General features: G+C 37.2%; 3 protein-coding genes across 6 annotated transcripts in view; 1 reads left to right on the top strand and 2 right to left on the bottom strand.

The window, feature by feature from the left end:
* Positions 1-194: 194 nt before the first annotated feature.
* Positions 195-5682, top strand: ctsz (cathepsin Z). Its single transcript, XM_051896236.1, has 6 exons — positions 195-436; positions 1633-1796; positions 4296-4475; positions 4572-4722; positions 4803-4968; positions 5055-5682. The coding sequence occupies exons 1-6, from the start codon at positions 318-320 to the stop codon at positions 5178-5180; spliced, it is 906 nt and encodes a 301-aa protein (XP_051752196.1). The 5' UTR covers positions 195-317; the 3' UTR covers positions 5181-5682.
* Positions 5683-6378: 696 nt separating this feature from the next.
* nelfcd (negative elongation factor complex member C/D) lies at positions 6379-14165 on the bottom strand. Its single transcript, XM_051896231.1, has 15 exons — positions 13987-14165; positions 13399-13511; positions 13190-13299; positions 12444-12553; positions 11738-11845; positions 11497-11649; positions 11275-11405; positions 11021-11186; positions 9962-10096; positions 9715-9854; positions 8335-8449; positions 8098-8193; positions 7852-7992; positions 7621-7750; positions 6379-6676 (listed from the first exon to the last, which is right to left on the bottom strand). Exons 1-15 carry the CDS (start codon positions 14041-14043, stop codon positions 6642-6644), a joined length of 1740 nt encoding a protein of 579 aa, XP_051752191.1. The 5' UTR covers positions 14044-14165; the 3' UTR covers positions 6379-6641.
* Positions 14166-16254: 2089 nt separating this feature from the next.
* The window catches only part of gnas (GNAS complex locus), a 43006-nt gene continuing 39615 nt past the window's right edge, over positions 16255-19645 (bottom strand). For 2 of the 4 annotated variants that reach the window (XM_051896232.1, XM_051896234.1), the window contains exon 12: positions 16255-19519. In XM_051896232.1, the coding sequence (XP_051752192.1) occupies positions 19349-19519 (171 nt within the window). In that variant the 3' untranslated portion in view covers positions 16255-19348. The remainder of the gene's footprint in view (positions 19520-19645) is intronic. The other 2 variants (XM_051896233.1, XM_051896235.1) reach the window with 1 other exon arrangement.

Below are 19645 nucleotides of genomic sequence, written 5' to 3' on the forward strand. Positions count from 1 at the left end.
CTATGATATTTTATATTATCCCAGTTTGCTTTACAAAATGTATTGATACTAAATCATTTACTGAGAGGAGTAATAGACATTTTACACACACACACACACACACACACAGAGAGAGAGAGAGAGAGAGAGAGAGAGAGAGAGAGAGTATTTCGAGGCAAGAAAGCGTCTGACAAATATAAACAATAAACCATTGTTTCTTAGGAGATGACCAATAAGAGAGTTAGTTTCGATACTTTCTCCACGCCTCCCGGCAAACACGAAGAATAAAACCGCAGTGCAGATGCATGTGATGATCATATGACCACCTGAGATTCATCATGGCTCGCGTGCTGCTCTTTTATCTGTTTACGCTGTCGGGTGTTTTCGCCGGACGGTATTTTAATGAGAATGAGCCCTGCTACAGACCCCAGCCGAGGAGAAACCTACAAGGAGTAAAGTATGACAGATCATCCTTTTTCTAAACTTTATAAAACTCACGTATATGTGTATATTTATATCCCTGAATAGTGTAAGAAGGCCGACACTAGGGCGGTGTCTTAAAATTTAGTGAGCTGCCTATCTAGACAGCAGTTTTGGGTAGGCTATCTTATGTTTGTTCCGAGTCAGGCGAGTAATACATCTATGCTATGTAATACACCTATCCTCTGAGTGCTAAACATACTTGAAACATATACGTGTAGGTTTTAATATGTTAAGTTTTACTTCTTCTTTTAAAACCTGTTCTAAAAGTAACGTATAAAAATAACGTTAAAATAATGGTTATTTTCTGTTCTGGGTCTGTAAGTTTGTAAGCAAAAATAAATGTTTTACGTAATCTCATGCTGAGAAATATGCAAACATTTTAAAGTTATTTCCTGTAACAGTGTTTTTATGCTAATGTATTTCCTGTTGTGCTTGACCTATAGTTAGTTGATTTAATATTGTGCTCTGGCATCTGTTAGCCTAAATATTTTCCTTATTAAATCATCCTGGCGACCCATTTTTGACCCAGGGTTTGAAAACCTGTGTTAGATATTAGCCAAGCTTAGCTTTGGTACATTATTATGGTATTATTATTATTATTATTATTATTATTATTATTATTATTATTATTTTTAAATCCTGGTTCATATGGGCTTTTACTATTTTTGTCATATAAAATATGTGAATTTTCTGCCAAAATGTGCAGTATTGACCACAGCATACTGTATCCCACAATGCAATGCACTCAAATTGACTTTTAATTTCCAGTATAATGCATGAATCAGTTATCCCATTATTTGGTCATCTCATTTGAATTTTTTGGCTCAATTGTCACCCAGTGTACTACAGGCAGCTCACGTCATGGCAATTCGTCACATGAAATTATTAAGAGAAAAACACAGCAGAGTGGTGAAAAGGTAGCCATCATGAGACCGTTTGACACCTGTTTGTTTTATAATTATAATTGTCATGCCCTCAAGGTTCATTTCCCATTTTTGGTTGTTAACTGAAGAACAGATGGCCTGGGCTGTGCATGAGGTTTTTTTTGCTGGAATTTTCTACATGGCCCCTTGCTGCTTGCTGTGAATGCCCTTTCAGTGTTTTTGTGGTCAGTGAAGAGTATACGTAAATGTAGATGGTTGTTGAAAAACTTTTTCTTGTGTTCTTCAGGACTGGACCACGTCCCTATGAATATATGAATTTAAAAAACCTCCCCAAAGTATGGGACTGGAGAAACATTGATGGCGTCAACTACGTCAGCACCACACGCAACCAACACATACCCCAGTACTGCGGCTCGTGCTGGGCACATGGAAGTACTAGTGCTTTCGCAGGTGAGAGAAAATGTTGTTAAAAATGTTAAGGGGTAGTTCAACCAGGTGTGTGTGAATCACAAGAGGTTAAAGAAGGGGTGCAACCAAAAATTGATTGGAGAAAAGGTGCAGCACTCACTCTAGAGGAATAAACTGGAACTTTATTAATTAAAAAAACAGGTAACGTTTACATTTCGGCTTCATCAGACATTAAAGGGTTAGTTCACCCAAAAATGAAAATTCTGTCATTAATTACACACCCTCATGTTGTTCCACACCTGTAAGACCTTCGTTCATCTTCAGAACACAAATTAAGATACTTTTGATAAAATCTGATGGCTCAGTGAGGCCTGCATTGACAGCAAGATAATTAACACTTTCAAACACCCAGAAAGCTACTAAAGACATATTTAAAACAGTTCATGTGACTACAGTGGTTCAACCTTAATATTATGAAGTGACGAGAATACTTTTTGTGCACCAAAAAAAAACAAAATAACGACTTTATTCAACAATATCTAGTGATGGGCGATTTCCTGGCTGTTTTTCCCATTAAAAAAAAAAAAAGAATCACATGGGATTCACATGAGGGTGAGCAATTGATGACAGATATTTTCATGAGGAACCACAGAGCAGCCCTATTATAGCCTCTTCTCAGCAACATTTGGGCAAATTGCAGAATGACGTTTCTCTAGGATGAAAGTACAGAAAATCATAAGGTTGTTTAATCATTAAAAATGCAATGGCCTGGATCTGTCACATGCAGTTATGACATTTGTCTTTTTTTTTTTTTCTCTCTTTTTTTTGTCTACCACCTGACTCTCATGTGATCTGCAATTATGACTAAAAGGTGTTTTTTTCCTGTTGTACAAGTTTCTGCGTGTTTAAGATCAACCAACTCAGCATATTTGTGAACCATACCACTTCCTTTTAATCAAGCTTTACTGACACTTTCAACAAATAGTGTTAAGTACATGTTAGGTGAACTATTACATATTAATCTCTTTTGTACGGAGTGCCGCACATGGCAAGCAGGGGGAAAAAAAATATATTGAATTAAGAATTCATTCCCTCACTTTATTAATTCGTTCCCTTGTTTTAGTAAATTGTGGCCATGAATTAAGAATTTGTTTCCTCATTTTACCAAATTCTGGCCATGTTGTAATAATTTGTTCCCTTGTTTTATTTAAAATGAGAAACGAATTAAAACAACATGGCCATGATTTACTAAAATGAGGGAACTAATCAGTAAGACGTGAGAACGAATTTTTACTTTGATTTGACTAAAACGAGGGAACAAATTAGTAAATCATAGCCAAGATATACTAAACAAGCGAATGTTTCCTAATTCGTGGCCACAATATATACAGTCAAACCAAAAATTATTCAGACATTTTTTTTATATTTTTGATTATATAGTAAGTGAGGTTAGCAAAACAAAGTAAACTCTGACATATTATACCCAAAAATTCTTCATACAGGTGTAGGAAACTTTTTCCTCGTCGAAGCAGAGACCAGGAGACGTTGGGATATCTTTCAAGCAGAAGTTACTCTTTATTGAGAAATGCGCTGTGCGTCGCTGTAGTCATCCAAGTCCAACTAAGGCAGTGTACTTGGTAGTTCATATACATTCAAGGGGGAGGGATACATAGAGTAGAGGTGGAGACAAGCATGCAAATGCAGTGCAGGAATCAGCCCATTCCCTACAGGTGCTAATCCAATCAGTCTGACAGTATCGTCCATACCTTTACATTATCATAGAGACAGAGCCACCGCTGTATCTTGAGCTTGTCCTGCCAAATGGTCAGGAAGTGCCTGAAGACAAAAGGTTAATGTTACAGACACCTGGGCTGCCTGCCTTGATATCCTTAAATTGTCATTATCTTTACCTCAAAATGTTAAATACAATATACTTCACCTTAGTATTTCATGTGAGGTTATGTCAGGATGTAGGATCAGCAGATCTTAAACAGATTCTTAAATTTGTAATCCTACACAGTGGACTACCAGTAAAACTGATAAAAATTTGCAACCAAAAATTTTTCAGACACTTTGACCTGACCATGTTTTGCTTAAGTGTTATCTGACATAATTAAGATAAATTTTTTCTGACACCGTTTAACTCTGAGATCTTGTTATATTTTATAACCTTTTTTTTTTTTAAACTATAGTGAATAAACTGTATTAATGAATGAAATGTTCAAGGCGTCTGAATAAATTTTGGTTTGACTGTATATTTTTGTCCACGTCATGTGCGGGGCTCAAATTTTGGTAACAGCCTTGGGAAAAAATGCAATAAATAAAATGATTAAAAAGTAATAAAAAAACAATAAATAAAAATAAAAACCACATATTGTGTTAAATAAAAAAAAAAATTATAAACATTTTCTGAATGTGACATTTTCTTTTTTTTACTGACCCTTTGTTGTAAAAGAAAAAAATGCTAAAATTCCTGTTTTTTGTTTTTTTTTGTTTTGTTTTTTTGTCAGGCAGTGTGACTTGATTTATTTTTTATTTTAGATCGTATCAACATCAAGCGGAAAGCGGCATGGCCATCTGCCTATCTCTCTGTCCAGAACGTGATTGACTGTGGCAACGCGGGTTCCTGCAATGGTGGAGATCATTCTGGCGTGTGGGAATATGCAAACACTAATGGCATTCCTGATGAAACCTGCAACAACTATCAGGCCAAGGATCAGGGTAAGAAAGTTGTCTGGTGGAGCATCTTGCTTGATTGGATATGCAGTCGTTGTTTGCAGTTATAATTATTATTATTATTTTTTTTTTTTTTTTCAGACTGTAACACCTTTAATCAGTGTGGAACCTGCACAACCTTTGGCGTGTGCAATGTTGTAAAGAACTATACTCTCTGGAAAGTTGGAGACTATGGCTCAGTCAGTGGGCTGGACAAGATGAAAGCTGAGATCTACTCTGGAGGACCCATCAGGTATACAGACTGGATTTGAAAGATTAGGTCTTGTATTTGAACCAATGTTTGGAGGTCTTTGACATTCTTTGCCTTTGTAGTTGTGGGATCATGGCAACAGAAAAGCTTGATGCGTACACTGGTGGCTTGTATTCGGAGTACGTACAGGATCCCGGTATAAACCACATCGTATCTGTAGCTGGTTGGGGTGTTGATGAGAGTGGAGTGGAGTACTGGGTCGTCCGTAATTCTTGGGGAGAGCCATGGGTAAGCAAAACCTGAAAAGGTGTGCTGGTGGATCCCTACACTCAAATTGAGATGTTGAATGTATGTTCTGCTCTTTTGTTATTTAGGGAGAGAAAGGCTGGCTCAGAATAGTCACCAGTGCATACAAGGGTGGCAGTGGGAGCACGTACAATCTCGCCATCGAAGAGGACTGCATGTATGGAGACCCCATCCTACCAAAGAACTACCTGTAGATGCCTGTGACATGTTTTACATAGAGAAAGTGCAGTCTTCAATTAGTCTAAACTTGCCAAATTGTAGAGGGCATTTGTATCCAGGGCTAGAATGATTTTCTTATGCTGCACAGATCAGTTGCAGAGTTTTTTTAAATAGTTTTTAATGAAAATCTCAGGAAAGATTTATCAGAAATTGTACAGATTTGTTCTTTTATTTCTTCCTTTTTAAGGGTTTTCTACACCACTTAATGAACACAAAGGGAAACACGATCCATTGTTTTTTTTATACTAGGACATTTCACATTTTTAGGATGTTTTAAATGGCCAGATGATCATCTAATGACTTGTGTGCCGATATGTGCCTAGGTTTGAGGTTTGTTATGGTGTACTAAAAGCAAAAGTACAGTTTGCTTCTCTTTTTGATGGGGATTTTGCTTTAATGCATCTGTCAAACCATGTCAACATGTGAAGCCATGGCTAGGTTTTCAATCACACTCAATAAAAGTCTTATCAGGTTTTACTCCTTGTTGTTATTTTAATTCTGTTATTTTTGTATTACTTTTAAATTGAGTGGTACATCAGGTGAAATTACCAACATCTAAACTGTCTCTATTCAATGCCAGTTACAGCAACCAAGGACCACACCTTTAGTTTTAAGAAATGCTTTGGACCTCTGATTCAAGATTAGAATCTTAATCTGATGAGAACTTTAAATTGCAATAGCCCTTTTTCTGTTTTTGTATGTCGAGTTAGTTTGGAAATGTTTTGAAGAAACATACAACAGTAAAGCTGCCCCTCAAAGTAAATCATTTACATCAAATTAAATATGGTATCTGCCTTTTCTATAGGAACATGTGAACAGTATACCGGACCACATGTAGCAACCACTGTACATTGTGAAGCAGAGTGCAAGAGAATCTCGAGGACCTGTTTGCATTTTAAATGATGCATAGATTTTTAACGTGATTGTATTAAGTTGGCATGAAACAGAAGTTAGTCTTCTCTATTGTGATATATATCTGAGCAAAACGTCTTCTTAAACAAGAAAAATATATGGCAGGACTTGATTTTGTCCATCGGGAATTGATTGGATCATTGCTGTGCTCTCTTATTTTGATTAAAGATTATGAAGGCACATTAATCTTTAAAAAAATAATGTGCACAGATAAATAATTTATAATAAATACTACAATATTTCATTAACAAAAATGGTCCATTTTGATTTCATGGTGACTTTAATAAAAAATTTCAATATACAAAAAGGAAAAACAACACAACTTGTTTCAAAGCAAAATAGAGGCTCTAAGAGTTAAGACCTCAATACACACATTCAAAGTTCAGCATTCATGTCAATATTTTTTTTGTAAGGGTCGACACAAAAGTTATGTACACTGAAATTGGCTGTCCGTCCATGAAGAGTGCTCCGGTCTGAGTAGATCCTTTTCCTTTTCAAACGTCCCACCAATTTCTAATGTGGTATTAGTTCATCATGATAAAGTTGGATTTGCAGTGAGCTACAATGCAAAATTGGAGATTAATAAGCAAGTACTGCAGGTATAAATCTGCATAATTCTGAATTGCATGCATAATTCCTCTAGATCAGTTTCTGGAGGGCCACCGTCCAGCAGAGTTTAGCTCCAACCATAGTTAAACACACCTGAACCAGCTAATCAAGGTTTTCAGAGTTGCTAACTTCCAAACTTCCAAGCAGGTGTTTTGGAGCTGGTTGGAGCTACACTCTGCAGGACAGGAGCGGAGTTTGATGATGAAATTATGCCCCTTTAACTCTTTCCCCGCCATTGACAGAATTTCCTGGCAATCCATGTTTTCACAGTTATACAGTAGGGGGTGCTATTACCCATCTTCTGAAATAGTACAGAATCTCCAGATCAAAACACAGGTGAAGAAAAAGCAGAAACAAGTGATGGAAGCATTGCTTATGCACGTGTAAAATAACGCGATTGTGAAACATTAAACAGCATATAAATCAATAACGTTACTGAATGAAATGTTGAACCCATGAAGACGTATAGGAATGTGAAGCTTTTGGGGGTGTTAATGGACTCGATCTACTCCCCATCTATGTTTCGAATATTGTTCTGAATCCGATCCGGACAAAGTCTTTGACAAAAATGCCATTTTGTCACCTTTTTGAACAAAATGTTGTTTTTTTTAACGAAACTTGCCCACACAACAAGTGTTGATAAAAAAAAAAAGAACGCATGAAGCTAGATTTTTTTTTTTTCTTTCTTTTGATATATTGCATCATGTTGAGATGTTCATACAGCTAAATATTCTGGGAGCCATGAAAGTTTTGTGAAAATGATCAAAATTGCTGGCAGGGAAAGAGTTAATAGATACGTCCTCCGAACAAACAAACAAACAAATATATAATTTATGGTTCATTCAAATCTCACAAATCATATTTTTGTTTTAAAAACAACTGTGGACAACTCACCAATGAACTCAGCTACAGGGTCATGTTCTCCCTCAGTGCGGATTGTTCCCGCTATGCTGTCGTTCTCTAGGATAGGCAAAAATAGCTGGACAAAGTCTGAGGTATATGGAGGTGTTATCACATCTAGAACCTGTCAAAAATAAAAGAGGGACAAGAAGACTTCAGAGAACCAAGCACAGAATGAATAAAGCACTCAATGATGTCATTATTAAGAAATGACCTGAGCTTCACCTCTGTAACAAAGTATCTGATGAGTGAAATATCTGTGTTGAGCTTCTCCAGACATTTGCGGATGTAGCTGACCACTGGAAGAACGTAACCTCGACTCAGTAGGTGAACCATACGGTCCAATAAGGTCTTCTTGAGCTCCAGCTAAAACAACACATAATAGTCAGAATTTAACTATGAATTTGAGCACTGGATATGGAAATAAAAATGCACTGATTTTTGTAGTTTTGCAGTCTGTCTCTTACAAACCTGCTCCATAACATCAAGCTGCGAGTGCTCTGTCTCAAACAGTTTGATGAGCAACTGCAACACCTGAGGATGGAGGAGCGGATGGCATGTGCTGATCTGAGAAATAAAGACAAATGTTTATTCTTAAAATATGTCGAATCAGTATCTTCATAATAATGGGTTGGGTAGTGACCAGTTGGTATCTTGTTGGCATGTTTAAACCCAAATATAATAGTTTGACATGGAGGTTAGGGTTACCTCATCCAGCAGTGCTAGATGGACAGGAGTGTGGTCCGTCTGTAACTGGAAGTAACGAGGTTCAGACACCGTCCAGTCGACCCACTTCAGCACTCCCATAGCTACCACTGAAAACCTGCACACAAATACAGAAATATCATCTGTTTAATGTTATAAGTACACTACCGCTCAAAAGTTTGGGGTCAGTGAGATTTTTTTTTAAAAACAAATTAACACTTTTATTCAACAGAGACACATTAACTTAATCAAAAGTGACAGTAAAGACATTTATATTGTTACAAAAGATTTATGTTTCAAGTAAATGCTGTTCTTTTGAACTTTCTATTCATCCTTATTCACCCTAAGAATTCTGAAAAAAAAAAAAAAAAAAAAGCATGTCGGTTTCCACAAAAATATTAAGCAGCATATAATCAGCATATTAGAATGATTTCTGAAGGATCATGTGACTCTAAAGACTGGAGTAATGATGCTGAAACATTCAGCTTTGCATCACAGGAATAAATTTTATCTTAAATTAGATGAGTAAAGTTTGATGACAAACTTGGATGTTGGCTTGACAAAGCGAGGTCTGAAAATTTAAAATAACTTTGAACAGCTTGAAGTTTATAGGTTTTACTCAGAGAAAGTAAAAAATGTTACTAGCATGTTGCTAGCATGATTTAACATGCTGCTAACATTAATTAACATTTTGCTACCATGATTTAACGCTGTGCTAGCATGAAATAGCATTTTGCTATCATGTTTTAGCACGTCGATGGTATGAATTAGCATGTTTTACACTCCATTAGCATGAATTAGCATGTTGCTATCATGTTTTAACACATTGCAAGCATGAATTAGCATGTTTTACACTTTGCTAGCATGAATTAGCACGTTGCTAACATGTTTTAGCACGTTGCTAACATGATTTAGCACATTGCTAGCATGAATTAGCATGTTGTTAACATGTTGTTAACATGTTTTAACACGTTGCTAACATGAATTAGCATGTTTTAACAAAATATATATGTATTTTATATTCAAACAGAAAACAGTTATTTTAAACTATAATAATATTTCATAATAATACTGTTTTTATTGTATTCCTGATCAAATAAATGCCTTGGTGAGCATAAGAGACTTTCAAAAACATTTAAAAAAATATTACTGACTCCAAACTTTTAAACGGTAGTGTATATCACACCGCAGAACATGTTGACTTCCCAAAAATATTACGTACACTTCCCATATGCAGACGATATCAAGTGTTGTCACAATTGACAGCACTGAAGGTCACAGGTGCAATTACACTGTGCAAAAATTCTCCATCTGAGGAGAGCTTTGTACAGCTTGAATTGTTTTATGTGCACAAGCATTAAAAATAAATGTGTTTGTTCATACCTTATGCACTGGTATAATGTGCTGAGTTCAGCAACTAGCTCAGTAGCTCCCTTGTTCTCATTGCAGCAGAGATTATGAACCGTCTCAATGGCCTTTGAGGTGGACTTCAGCTCATCCTTATTTATATTCACACGCTTGTTCTAGAAATAAGTCAGTTTATTTAATCCACCACAATGTTTCCTGGAAAACAAATGGCCTGACAAATATGTTTTTAAATATATGTGTTAAGTCTTTATTTACTACATACCTTTTTCCATGTTTCCACAACACTAGCGGCGTACGCTAAGATGTGGATGTATTTGTGCTTGTGGTCCTGGTTGATTTTAGCTCCGGGTTTAAATAGCGATTGCATGAACAGATCCAAGAAGGCAGGAACTCGGATCTACATGGTGAGAAGAGCAGTTTAGTTAACATCGTTTTGGTCAAAACACTTTTCCGTAGGTTTTTGTTAAGCTACGAACAAAATGTTAGAAATATAGTACATTTGTGTGCATTTTCATAACTTAGGTTAGTTCACCCAAAAATGAAAATTCTGTCATTATTTACTCACCCTCATGTCGCTCCAAATCCTTAAGACTTACATTCATTCTTGGCAAGACAAATTAAGATATTTTTAATGGAATCTAATATATTCCTGTCCCTCCATTGAAAGTCTATTCAGCCAAAATGCTTCAAAACATTCATAAAGAGATCGTAAAAGAAATCCATATGAATCGAGTGGTTTATTTCCAAGTCTTCAGATTCAGACACAATTGCTTTATATGACGAACAGATTTAATTTCTTTTATTCACATATAAACTTTGATCAGCAAGCATACAAATTTGGTAAATGAAAGCTCAGCATGCTTGCTTGTCTAGCAAGTACGGTTGAGCTTCCGTTTACCATATTTGAGTGCTCTATGTACGTTTGCTGATCAATGTTTATATGTGAATATAAGCCTAAATTAAATCTGTTCATCATGTAAAGTGATCATGTCTCTTCAGAAGACTTGGAATAAACTGCTTGATTCATATGGATTTGAAATCTCTCAGATTCCATTAAAAATATCTTCAAATGAGAACGAAAGTCTTATATGTTTGGAATGACATGAAAGCGAGTAACTGATGACAGAATTTTCATTTTTGTATGAACTAACCCTCTAAATATGAATATACAATGGGTTAGAAGTATTAAGGATTCCTAATCTAGCTTTCTAATAAACCTGGCATTGTATACTACAAATATTGTTGGCTTATGTTCCTCTGTAGTAAATCACTTTGGATAAAAGCATCTGCTAAATGCATAAATGTAAATGTAGATTCTGACCAGCTCTACAGGAGGTGGATCCATGCTACTGAACATCTTGAATAGGACTGTGATGTCTGCCGGGTTCAGAGCCCCTTTGGACAACATGGCACCAAGAGCCTGGCATGCACGCGGGTATGCAGCAGCTGTGCCCAGTGCTAATGTGATCTGACTGGCATCATGCCCCCTAGACACAGCAAACAAATCAAGAACATGCTTATTATTTACTAGAAAATCAATAGGGAGGATCAAACAACTTTGCTACACAAATGCACCTCTCATGGGCATATTTCTGTACTTCCTGTCCAATTCGCCGCATTGCAGAGCCGCCCTGCTCTTCCTGAGCGAGGATGGACATCATCGCCTGAGCAAACAAGTATGTGTGCTCACCATGACACACCATCTTCTGCTCAAAACACACACAAGAATGAGATCTCATTAGAAGAATACAATCATAAACATATACAGTGGCCTCAAAAAGAGTTTGCAGTGCTCACAGCGAATTCAGGCAGATTTTTCTCCAGGTTCTGTTCTCCGCCATCCAGTAGTGTGGCAAGAGATGTTCGTAAGACTCTGGAGAAAACCTCCAACTGTTGGCAGGCTGTGGACACGCTTGTGATCTCTCCTTGGTATCCTGCATCTGAAATCAACTGCGCACAACATACACAAACCAGACATGTATGACTACTACATAAACTCATTCCAGCAATTTGAACATCTTTGATTCATTTCTGTTACCTTGACAGTGAAGTTGAGCATCAGACAGTCTGGATGAGCCTCAGCGAGTTTGTAGAACAGATCTCTCCATGTTGTGTGTGCTATCATCTGCTCCAGCCACGCTGGTGTCTTAACAGAGACGAACACTGCATTCATTAGCCTGAACAACTCAATTAAAAGTTGCGATGGAACGGAAGTAGCCACAAAAGTTTTTTTCAGTATTGTGACGTACATCTATGAGTAATTGACAATAATAATAAAAAAAGTAGGCCGACTCATGCATCGGTTGTTGATTGGATTTTAAGATGTGGCTGTTATTGAATCATTCACAATAAAATCTATAAGATGCATTTACAAATTAGATATCGTGAACTTTCAATTCCTGTCATCTTTATTGTGAACATACATGTCTGACTAGTGTTTTTGGAAATACAATAACGAATAACAGGCTTTAACACTCTATAACCATATTTAAGCAAGACAAATGGCATCTTTGTAAATGTCTTAAAAGGAAAAAAAAAAGTACAAAGACAACTACTTATACTTTTACTATGAACTGAAAAGGAAAAACAAAACAAATACAGTAATTATATCCCTACAAATGAAGAAATAAATGGAATAAATGTCATTCACAGAATCCTACAATGAATATGAACATATTTATTTTCGTATTTATATTTCATAATTTATTTATATGTAATTTAATTTTATATTAAAAAACTCTCACCTCTCCCTCAACAGTGAAAATAGAATCAGCTTTCTGAGGGTCAAAGTGTTTGATCAATAGACTCTTTAAATGATTCTCTACACGCTCCTGCACTTGCGCGGGCTCCACACCTGCAAAGGAGACACAGTGTTTAGAGCTGACAGCCATTTTATAATGGGTGTGACTCTCAAACGGTCTTGTTCACACTGTTTATATACTACTTTTTTTGTTGAACATCATCTGTAACCATGGTGACACTGTCACGCGTCCAATCAAAACTCGAGCTCATCCGTTCTTTTATTTCTGAGTGGAGAGCAGAGAATTTAAGTCGCACGAAGAAAACAAAACTGACGAGAGCAGATCCGGGGGACAAAATAGACTGGATTTAAAATCTTTAAATGACACACGGCTTATATCTACGTCTCTGTAAGTTACCGAAAGCACACAAGAAACACTCGAGAGACAAGAGCGGGGCCCTCTCGCACTGTATGACGTGACAGACAACTAGTTGTACTAGTTATTTATACTAGTTGTTCAATACAGTCCCGTTCACATAGCAGGGGTTCGCCGGAAATTCGTTCATGAGTCCTTAAAATTCACTCTCGTTGATAACCGAACTGTGTGTGAACGTAAAGAATCCAAATTCCGTACTGACAACGGTATTCTGCTAATGTGTGAAGCAGTCATGCAGTAGGGTGTCATGAGGTGTGCAGAAATTCAAGTATAAACGCATTTATATAGAATAATTGGTCAACATATTCACTGACCCATCTGGATGAGCCACTCCGCCAGTAGATTGACTGTCTGTGCAACAGCAGAGTAGTTCTCTGAGAGCAGCTGGATCACATGCTCAGGTGAACCACCTGCTTGGAAATACCTGCGCAGACAGGGACACAAATACACCTGCACTCACCGACGGGATGTCTGACAAAGATTTATCTATAGAAATCACCCTCTCTCCATTTGGTTGACTTACGTTTTCAGGGTGTTAAACACAGTGGGCTCCATTATGTAGTCTCTGCTGGAGAATTTTTGCAGACACTCCTCCTGAACTTTTCCATCAGCCTCAGCATCCGCGTATCCATCCTCCTGAGCGATAGGAAAGTGGGAAGCTGTTAAGCATCTTTTGGTGGCAAATCAAATTGAAGCTATTTAACGAGATTTTAATGGTTCTCATAATCATATATTATTGTGTGTGTATTACAATCCAACCTTTGAACTGTCGTTACTAAAATATGACATTTAATCATCTTGATTACTATTATGTGTTTAGGGGTTTCTACGAAAGCACTAGAAAAGTTTTTCTTTTGGACGGTACCATGGTAATACCACGTTTTTGTTCATGTACCTTGTTTTATTTGGTATCATGATAGAATCGTACTACGTTATTATTTGAACTACACTGGAGTTCCGTACATGGTATACGAATATGGTAAACATGGTACAACCACAGTACTTTTTGTAAGGGAAATGTATGAAAAATCAAAGCAAATCTTGATTTTAAAGTAACTTAGTAGTGAGAAAATCAGATTATAATTCCATGATCTTGGTGTGGCTAAACTACCATGCTGCCGTCTTGAGCCTCCCATTCTCCAACATTGCCGTAGTATTCTTCGTCCATGGAGAGAAATAAACGTTATTATTTTATACAGAAAAGCGTCTGTTTACAAAACACGTACGAGAACACCGAACGGCGCGTGTATAATACGTAATTTGAAAACGGAATAGCGCGCCCCCTGCTGGGCTGGCGGAAACTACACACTGCGATAAGGACAGTTAATAGAATAAGCGACTAATAGGAGGTACTAAATAAAAATAAATAATACGCTTATTTTTATTCCTAAATATGTCATTTTTAATACAATATAAATCAATGTCATTATTAAGGTGTAAATATTGCCAAATCCACTGGTGAAGCGGCACTAGACCGGCATTGTCACGTGATATTTGTTACTTTTTTCAACGCTGTTCAAGCTAGACCAATCAAAGTCGGCCTTTAGTACTGGTTAAAGGATTTATTTAAAAAAAAAAAAAATAGAGAAGCAGATTTCAGATTATTTGATAGATGTAAACGGTTATTTATACGAATACTTATCCATGTTTAAATGTCACTAATAAGACAAAAAAAAAAAACGTAAAGATGTGAATGCGACCCAATGGAGGATTCGGCCTTCTGGGCCGTCAAGCGCCCTCTGGAGGAAAACAACGTTGTTAAACAAAAGTTATTTGCTTGTAACGTGTGCCGCCCAATGGGAGTGTTGTAAACTCCTGTCAGAAGAGCCATTTTGAGCAGCGCTGTTTGAAATCATCCTGGACACAAACCACTGGAAACTTTATCCAAAAGTTAAGTTTAGAGCCAAATATTGTACACACTCTGTGTTTATGGCATCGAGAAACTTGCAGCGGGATTACTTGGATAAACTGTGCTCTGTATCATTTTTTAGAAATACTCAAACAAGATAAAACATTAAATGGGATTTTTATGGGTTTATATAATATATTATTGTGAATGCTTTTGATATTTTTGAAGAAAAAAGGCTAAGTTAACTTGAAAGATGTTATATTACATTATATTACTGTTTAATATGTACAATTCTTCATAGTCATATCAGATGTAGTCGATGTCTCTCCAGCAGATGGCTCCCAATGTGAGTGTTGAGAAACACATCCAGTCCAGTAGGCGTCTCTGCAGTCCATGTCGAGTTGAGTGGCGAAGACAGAATATGAAAGCTTCTTCCTATAAAAAAGGCACTGGCTCTAAACAACCTACGCTGTTGTCATCAAACTGATTTAGATCTAAAAACAATAACAACCTTGGGTAATACCTAATTTTAAGGTGTCCATGTTACAGTGTAATTATACATTTAAGTCCTGAGTAATAATTATTAACTACATGTACTTACTATAGTGTTAGGGTTTGATTTAGGGTTAGTTGCATGTAATTATGCACAATTTATAGTTATTGCTACAGTAACTACATGTAACATGTGTAACAAGGACACTGTAAAATAAAGTGTCTCCCAACCTTGTCATTAACAACATGGAAATGTGTCATGAACTCAAGAAATGTATAGGCCGTTATTACTTCTAATGATAAACCTAATAACATTACTATTATTTTAAAACAATAATAATAAATGACAATGGCTAAGACTTTCAAACAACCCCAAATCTTCTGTCAATAATAATTTTTGTTCTGGTTGCAGAACTTAAGATGATTCATTTTATTTTAATAATGTTTGCAAAATGCTCAGCTGAGTAAAACTAGTTTAGGCTGGAAATGCTGTAAAATCAAATTCTGCATGGACTTGTACAAGATGAACTGATATTTATCTGATCTAATGTATTAAATTTCAACCCCAAATTTATTGTGCAGTGTAGTATAACACCTCTGATACATTACTACCAAACATCTGCAAGATTTATATACGATTATTTTTGTCCATTTTAATCACTAAAATGAATGCTCTTCCAGTCTAGTGACGATTTTTGAAGTGAACCTTTTATATGACTATGGGAACAGACAATAACATAAGCTTCTTATTTACTTTTAAAGGTGATGATGAAAGATGCATCTAGAAAATTTGCTTAGTGAATGTATTAAACAAAAAGTATATAGAAGTTTTTGTCATGATTAACCATGTGTGTGCCTGCCTGCAAAACATATGGTGAGTGCAGTTTAAGGACAACCAGGTAATTTTCAAAATCATATTAGGATATGCAATGCATAGTGCAATTGAAACCGTCAGTTTAAGCAGCAAATGAGTTCATTTCACCTCTTTAGAAACATGTAGCAAATGGTATATTAGACCTTTAAGAACCACCATCACTGTAAGAGCAACTACATTATCCTTTATAGTTTGATTTGGGCCAAAAAACAGAGTTAGCCTTGTGAAAAGAGTGTGTGCATGTGTGTGTCACTCAGACAGTGTTACACTCTTCTTTTACTGCTGTAATTTGAATCTTTGTACAAAATGTACAGTAAGTGTGAGAGACATGGAAAAAAGCAACATATACACTGAAAACACTTCTTATAGAGAGAGTCAGGCAAGGGGGCGTTTCGTTTGGTACTCAAATCTCACTCACTTATTGCTGCAGCGAGTCTGAACTAGAAAATAAAAAACAAAAACAAAAAAGTAAACATACTAAAATGTCATAGCTTAACATCTCCCCCCACCCCAGTAACATTTTATATGAGATAGATAACACCTGTACCACATTTTGCAGAAAACACAACCGGATCAGACCGGTTTAGACGTTAGAGTTTTTGATTAAAATTATGGCGTTTTGGAGAAAAAAAAAAAAAAAAAAAAAAAAAAAAAAGTATAAAATGACAAATAAATAAAACAAAAAATAAATACTTTGTGTAACAAAGTGGACCATTAGAGCACCAAAAGCTGGCCCCTGCTTTCATGTGATTGGGTAGCAGGACAGGAAGTGTGGTACAGAGAGGGTTACGATTGGTCATTGTCCGGTGATGGGCGGCCTCTTTTTTGTTAGTATGTCAGTTTGTAGAGCAGCTTTTTTTCTTTTCTTTTTTTTTTTATAAAGAAATAAACATGAATACCATGGGAGGGGGATATGAACCCAATATCTGACTGTGCAGCTATCAAAACAATTTGTACACTTAATACATTGACAGATTTGCTGTCTTTTTCACTTTTTTTTTAGCAAAGGAATTTGGTTTTTGACGAAGAGACAAGCAATGTTTTTGCATTTGGATTATTTTCTCCTTCAGAGTTAAAGCTAAAAAAAAAAAGAAAAAAGAAAAAAAAAAAAGCCCCACACCCTGCCTCTAAAAATTTTGACTATTGTTGTCGCTGACCCAAAAAAAGGCAAAGAAAACCTGTAAAAAGCAAACAAATATATATAAATAATATATTTACACATAAATATATATATTTATATATACTGTATATAATGTTTCTTGCTTTGTACTACACAGCTTCAGGCATTTCATCTTGATTCCTAAAACATAAACCAGAGGCAGGTTAAACGAATGAATATAAAAAACAGAGGGGGAAGGGGGACGTGACAGACAGCAGCTCCCCCCTAACTCCACTGATAAGCAGCGCCAGTAAAAGTTGCGCTCAGTCGCCGATCTGACACCGGCATTGCGTTTTTTTTTTGTTTTTTTTAATTCTAGAGTTGTACGGGGAGGCCGGTTCAAGGAGGGGCGGGGAGGCAACATCCACCCAGAGTCTGATGAGCAAACAGGCAATCGGGGAAGGGGGTTGGGGGAAGGGGGGGGTCAGAGTTGAAGGGAATCGACAGAGGCAGGGCAGAGCCAAACAGCGCAATGAAACATATCTTACTTACATCTTAGCTCATTTTACACGTACAGTCGTGATCAAGGCACAGGGAGCTTCTACAAGTTACTTTTTTTCTTCAATAAAGTTGTACAAAATAATACATTTTACAGTCTGTACAAGAATAATGATCCAGCAGAGAAATCAAAAGACAGACCAAAAGCCAGGCTAAAAGGGAGGAGAGGAAGTCGGAGGGGAGGAAGGGAGGGGGAGAGAGAGAGAGAGAGAGAGAGAGAGAGAGAGAGAGAGAGAGAGAGAGAGAGAGAGAGAGAGAGAGAGAGAGAGAGAGAGACTGAGAGACTAGGCCATCCGTTAGACATCCTTCTTGTGTCTCGCGTCATAACTCGGTCTTACCCTCGGTCTGATGAAGTCCCCATGTGTCAGTGTACAAGATTTTTGCAGCAGGGAGGAGACAGACAGAGAGAAAGATAAAGGGGAGGAGAGAGAGAAAGAGAGAGAGGAATGATATTCTCTGAAAACAGGAGGAGAGAGCGACCGGGAAAACGGGAGGTTTAAAATGGTGCATATTAGCACACACCAACACACAACCTGGGTAAACTAAAACAGAAAAAGGTTGTATTTATATATATATATATATGTTTGGATTTTTTTGCACTGCATTTAGTTCACTGTTCTGCATGAATCTGGCATTGCATGCGCTCGCCTCTCCTGCGATGCATCTAGAGAAGCGAGCCATGTGATGGGTCTTGTGTTCAAGTCATTCTCCGCTCCGCACGCAAAGCAACCCGGGGCAGTAAATGCTCCAAACCCTCCATTTTTGTTGGGGAAAAGAGAAAAAAAAAAAAAAAAAAAAAAAAAAAAAAAGACATTTTGCTCTACATTCTGTTTTTGTTTGTTTTTTTTTTAAACGTACGGTCCATCGTTTTGCTCTCATCCAGGGGGGTCTGTCCACTTTTAGGTTGGGATGAGGTGTTGGGAAATGGAAAATGGGGAAAAGTTGAGGGGGACACGCCAGGCTCGCACAGGCACTATACGTTCAACAGGACCAAAACAGTGGAGGATAAGAATAGCGTGTGTATGTCTTGTGCGTGTGCATCAATATAAGTAACGTGTGTTTAGGCATATGATCGGAAAAAAGACAAGTTTGACGTGTAACATACATAGGACTGCGGGTCAGGAGTTTAGCTGGACGCATTATGTGTCTGTATGTATACGAAATGGCTTCCTTGTCCTGAGCAGTCCTGGACAGTTTTTTTTCTTCCCTCTTTTCTCCCCCTTCCCTCTCCCTCTCACATGTTTTGTTTTCCTCTCTCTCTTTTATTAACATCGGTAGTCCTTGGCTGTGTTAACAAGTCTTTTTGCCAGATATCACAGCCACGCTTTCATCAGTAACACAGTGCATCCCCTTGCCCCAGCCCCTAGTCACTCAGGATGGAGAAAGGCCATGTGTGTGTCTGTATGTATACATATATGAATATATATACATATACATATATGTATATACATATACGTACATATATGCATGTGTGTGTAAGTGTAAGAGGTGGGGACTCATCAGTTTGAAGGTTCGTGGTTTGATAATGGGGCGTGATGTAGGGCAGGGGGGCTTAAAGAAAGTTCAGGTGGTGAGTTTGCGTCCCGTCATTCCTGCTGCGATCACAAGAGTTCGTACTGTCGTAGGTGCATGCGCTGGATGATGTCTCTGCAGTCGTTAAACACTCGGCGGATGTTTTCCGTGTCCACGGCGCAGGTGAAGTGGGGGTAGCAGTAGTGCCGGCCGTCTCCACTCGCTGTACTGATCCTCTGAATAGACAAAACAAGAAAAGGCTAGTGATATTATTAGGACCAGTAACATGATATGGTTCAAATCGCAATGTAAGGAAGTCTAAATAAATGTATAAACCACCATTTAGGGTCGTAAGATTTTTGAAAAGTCTCTTATGCCCACCAAGG

Source organism: Ctenopharyngodon idella, chromosome 6, assembly GCF_019924925.1.
Source record: "Ctenopharyngodon idella isolate HZGC_01 chromosome 6, HZGC01, whole genome shotgun sequence".
Taxonomy (NCBI): Eukaryota; Metazoa; Chordata; class Actinopteri; order Cypriniformes; family Xenocyprididae; genus Ctenopharyngodon; species Ctenopharyngodon idella.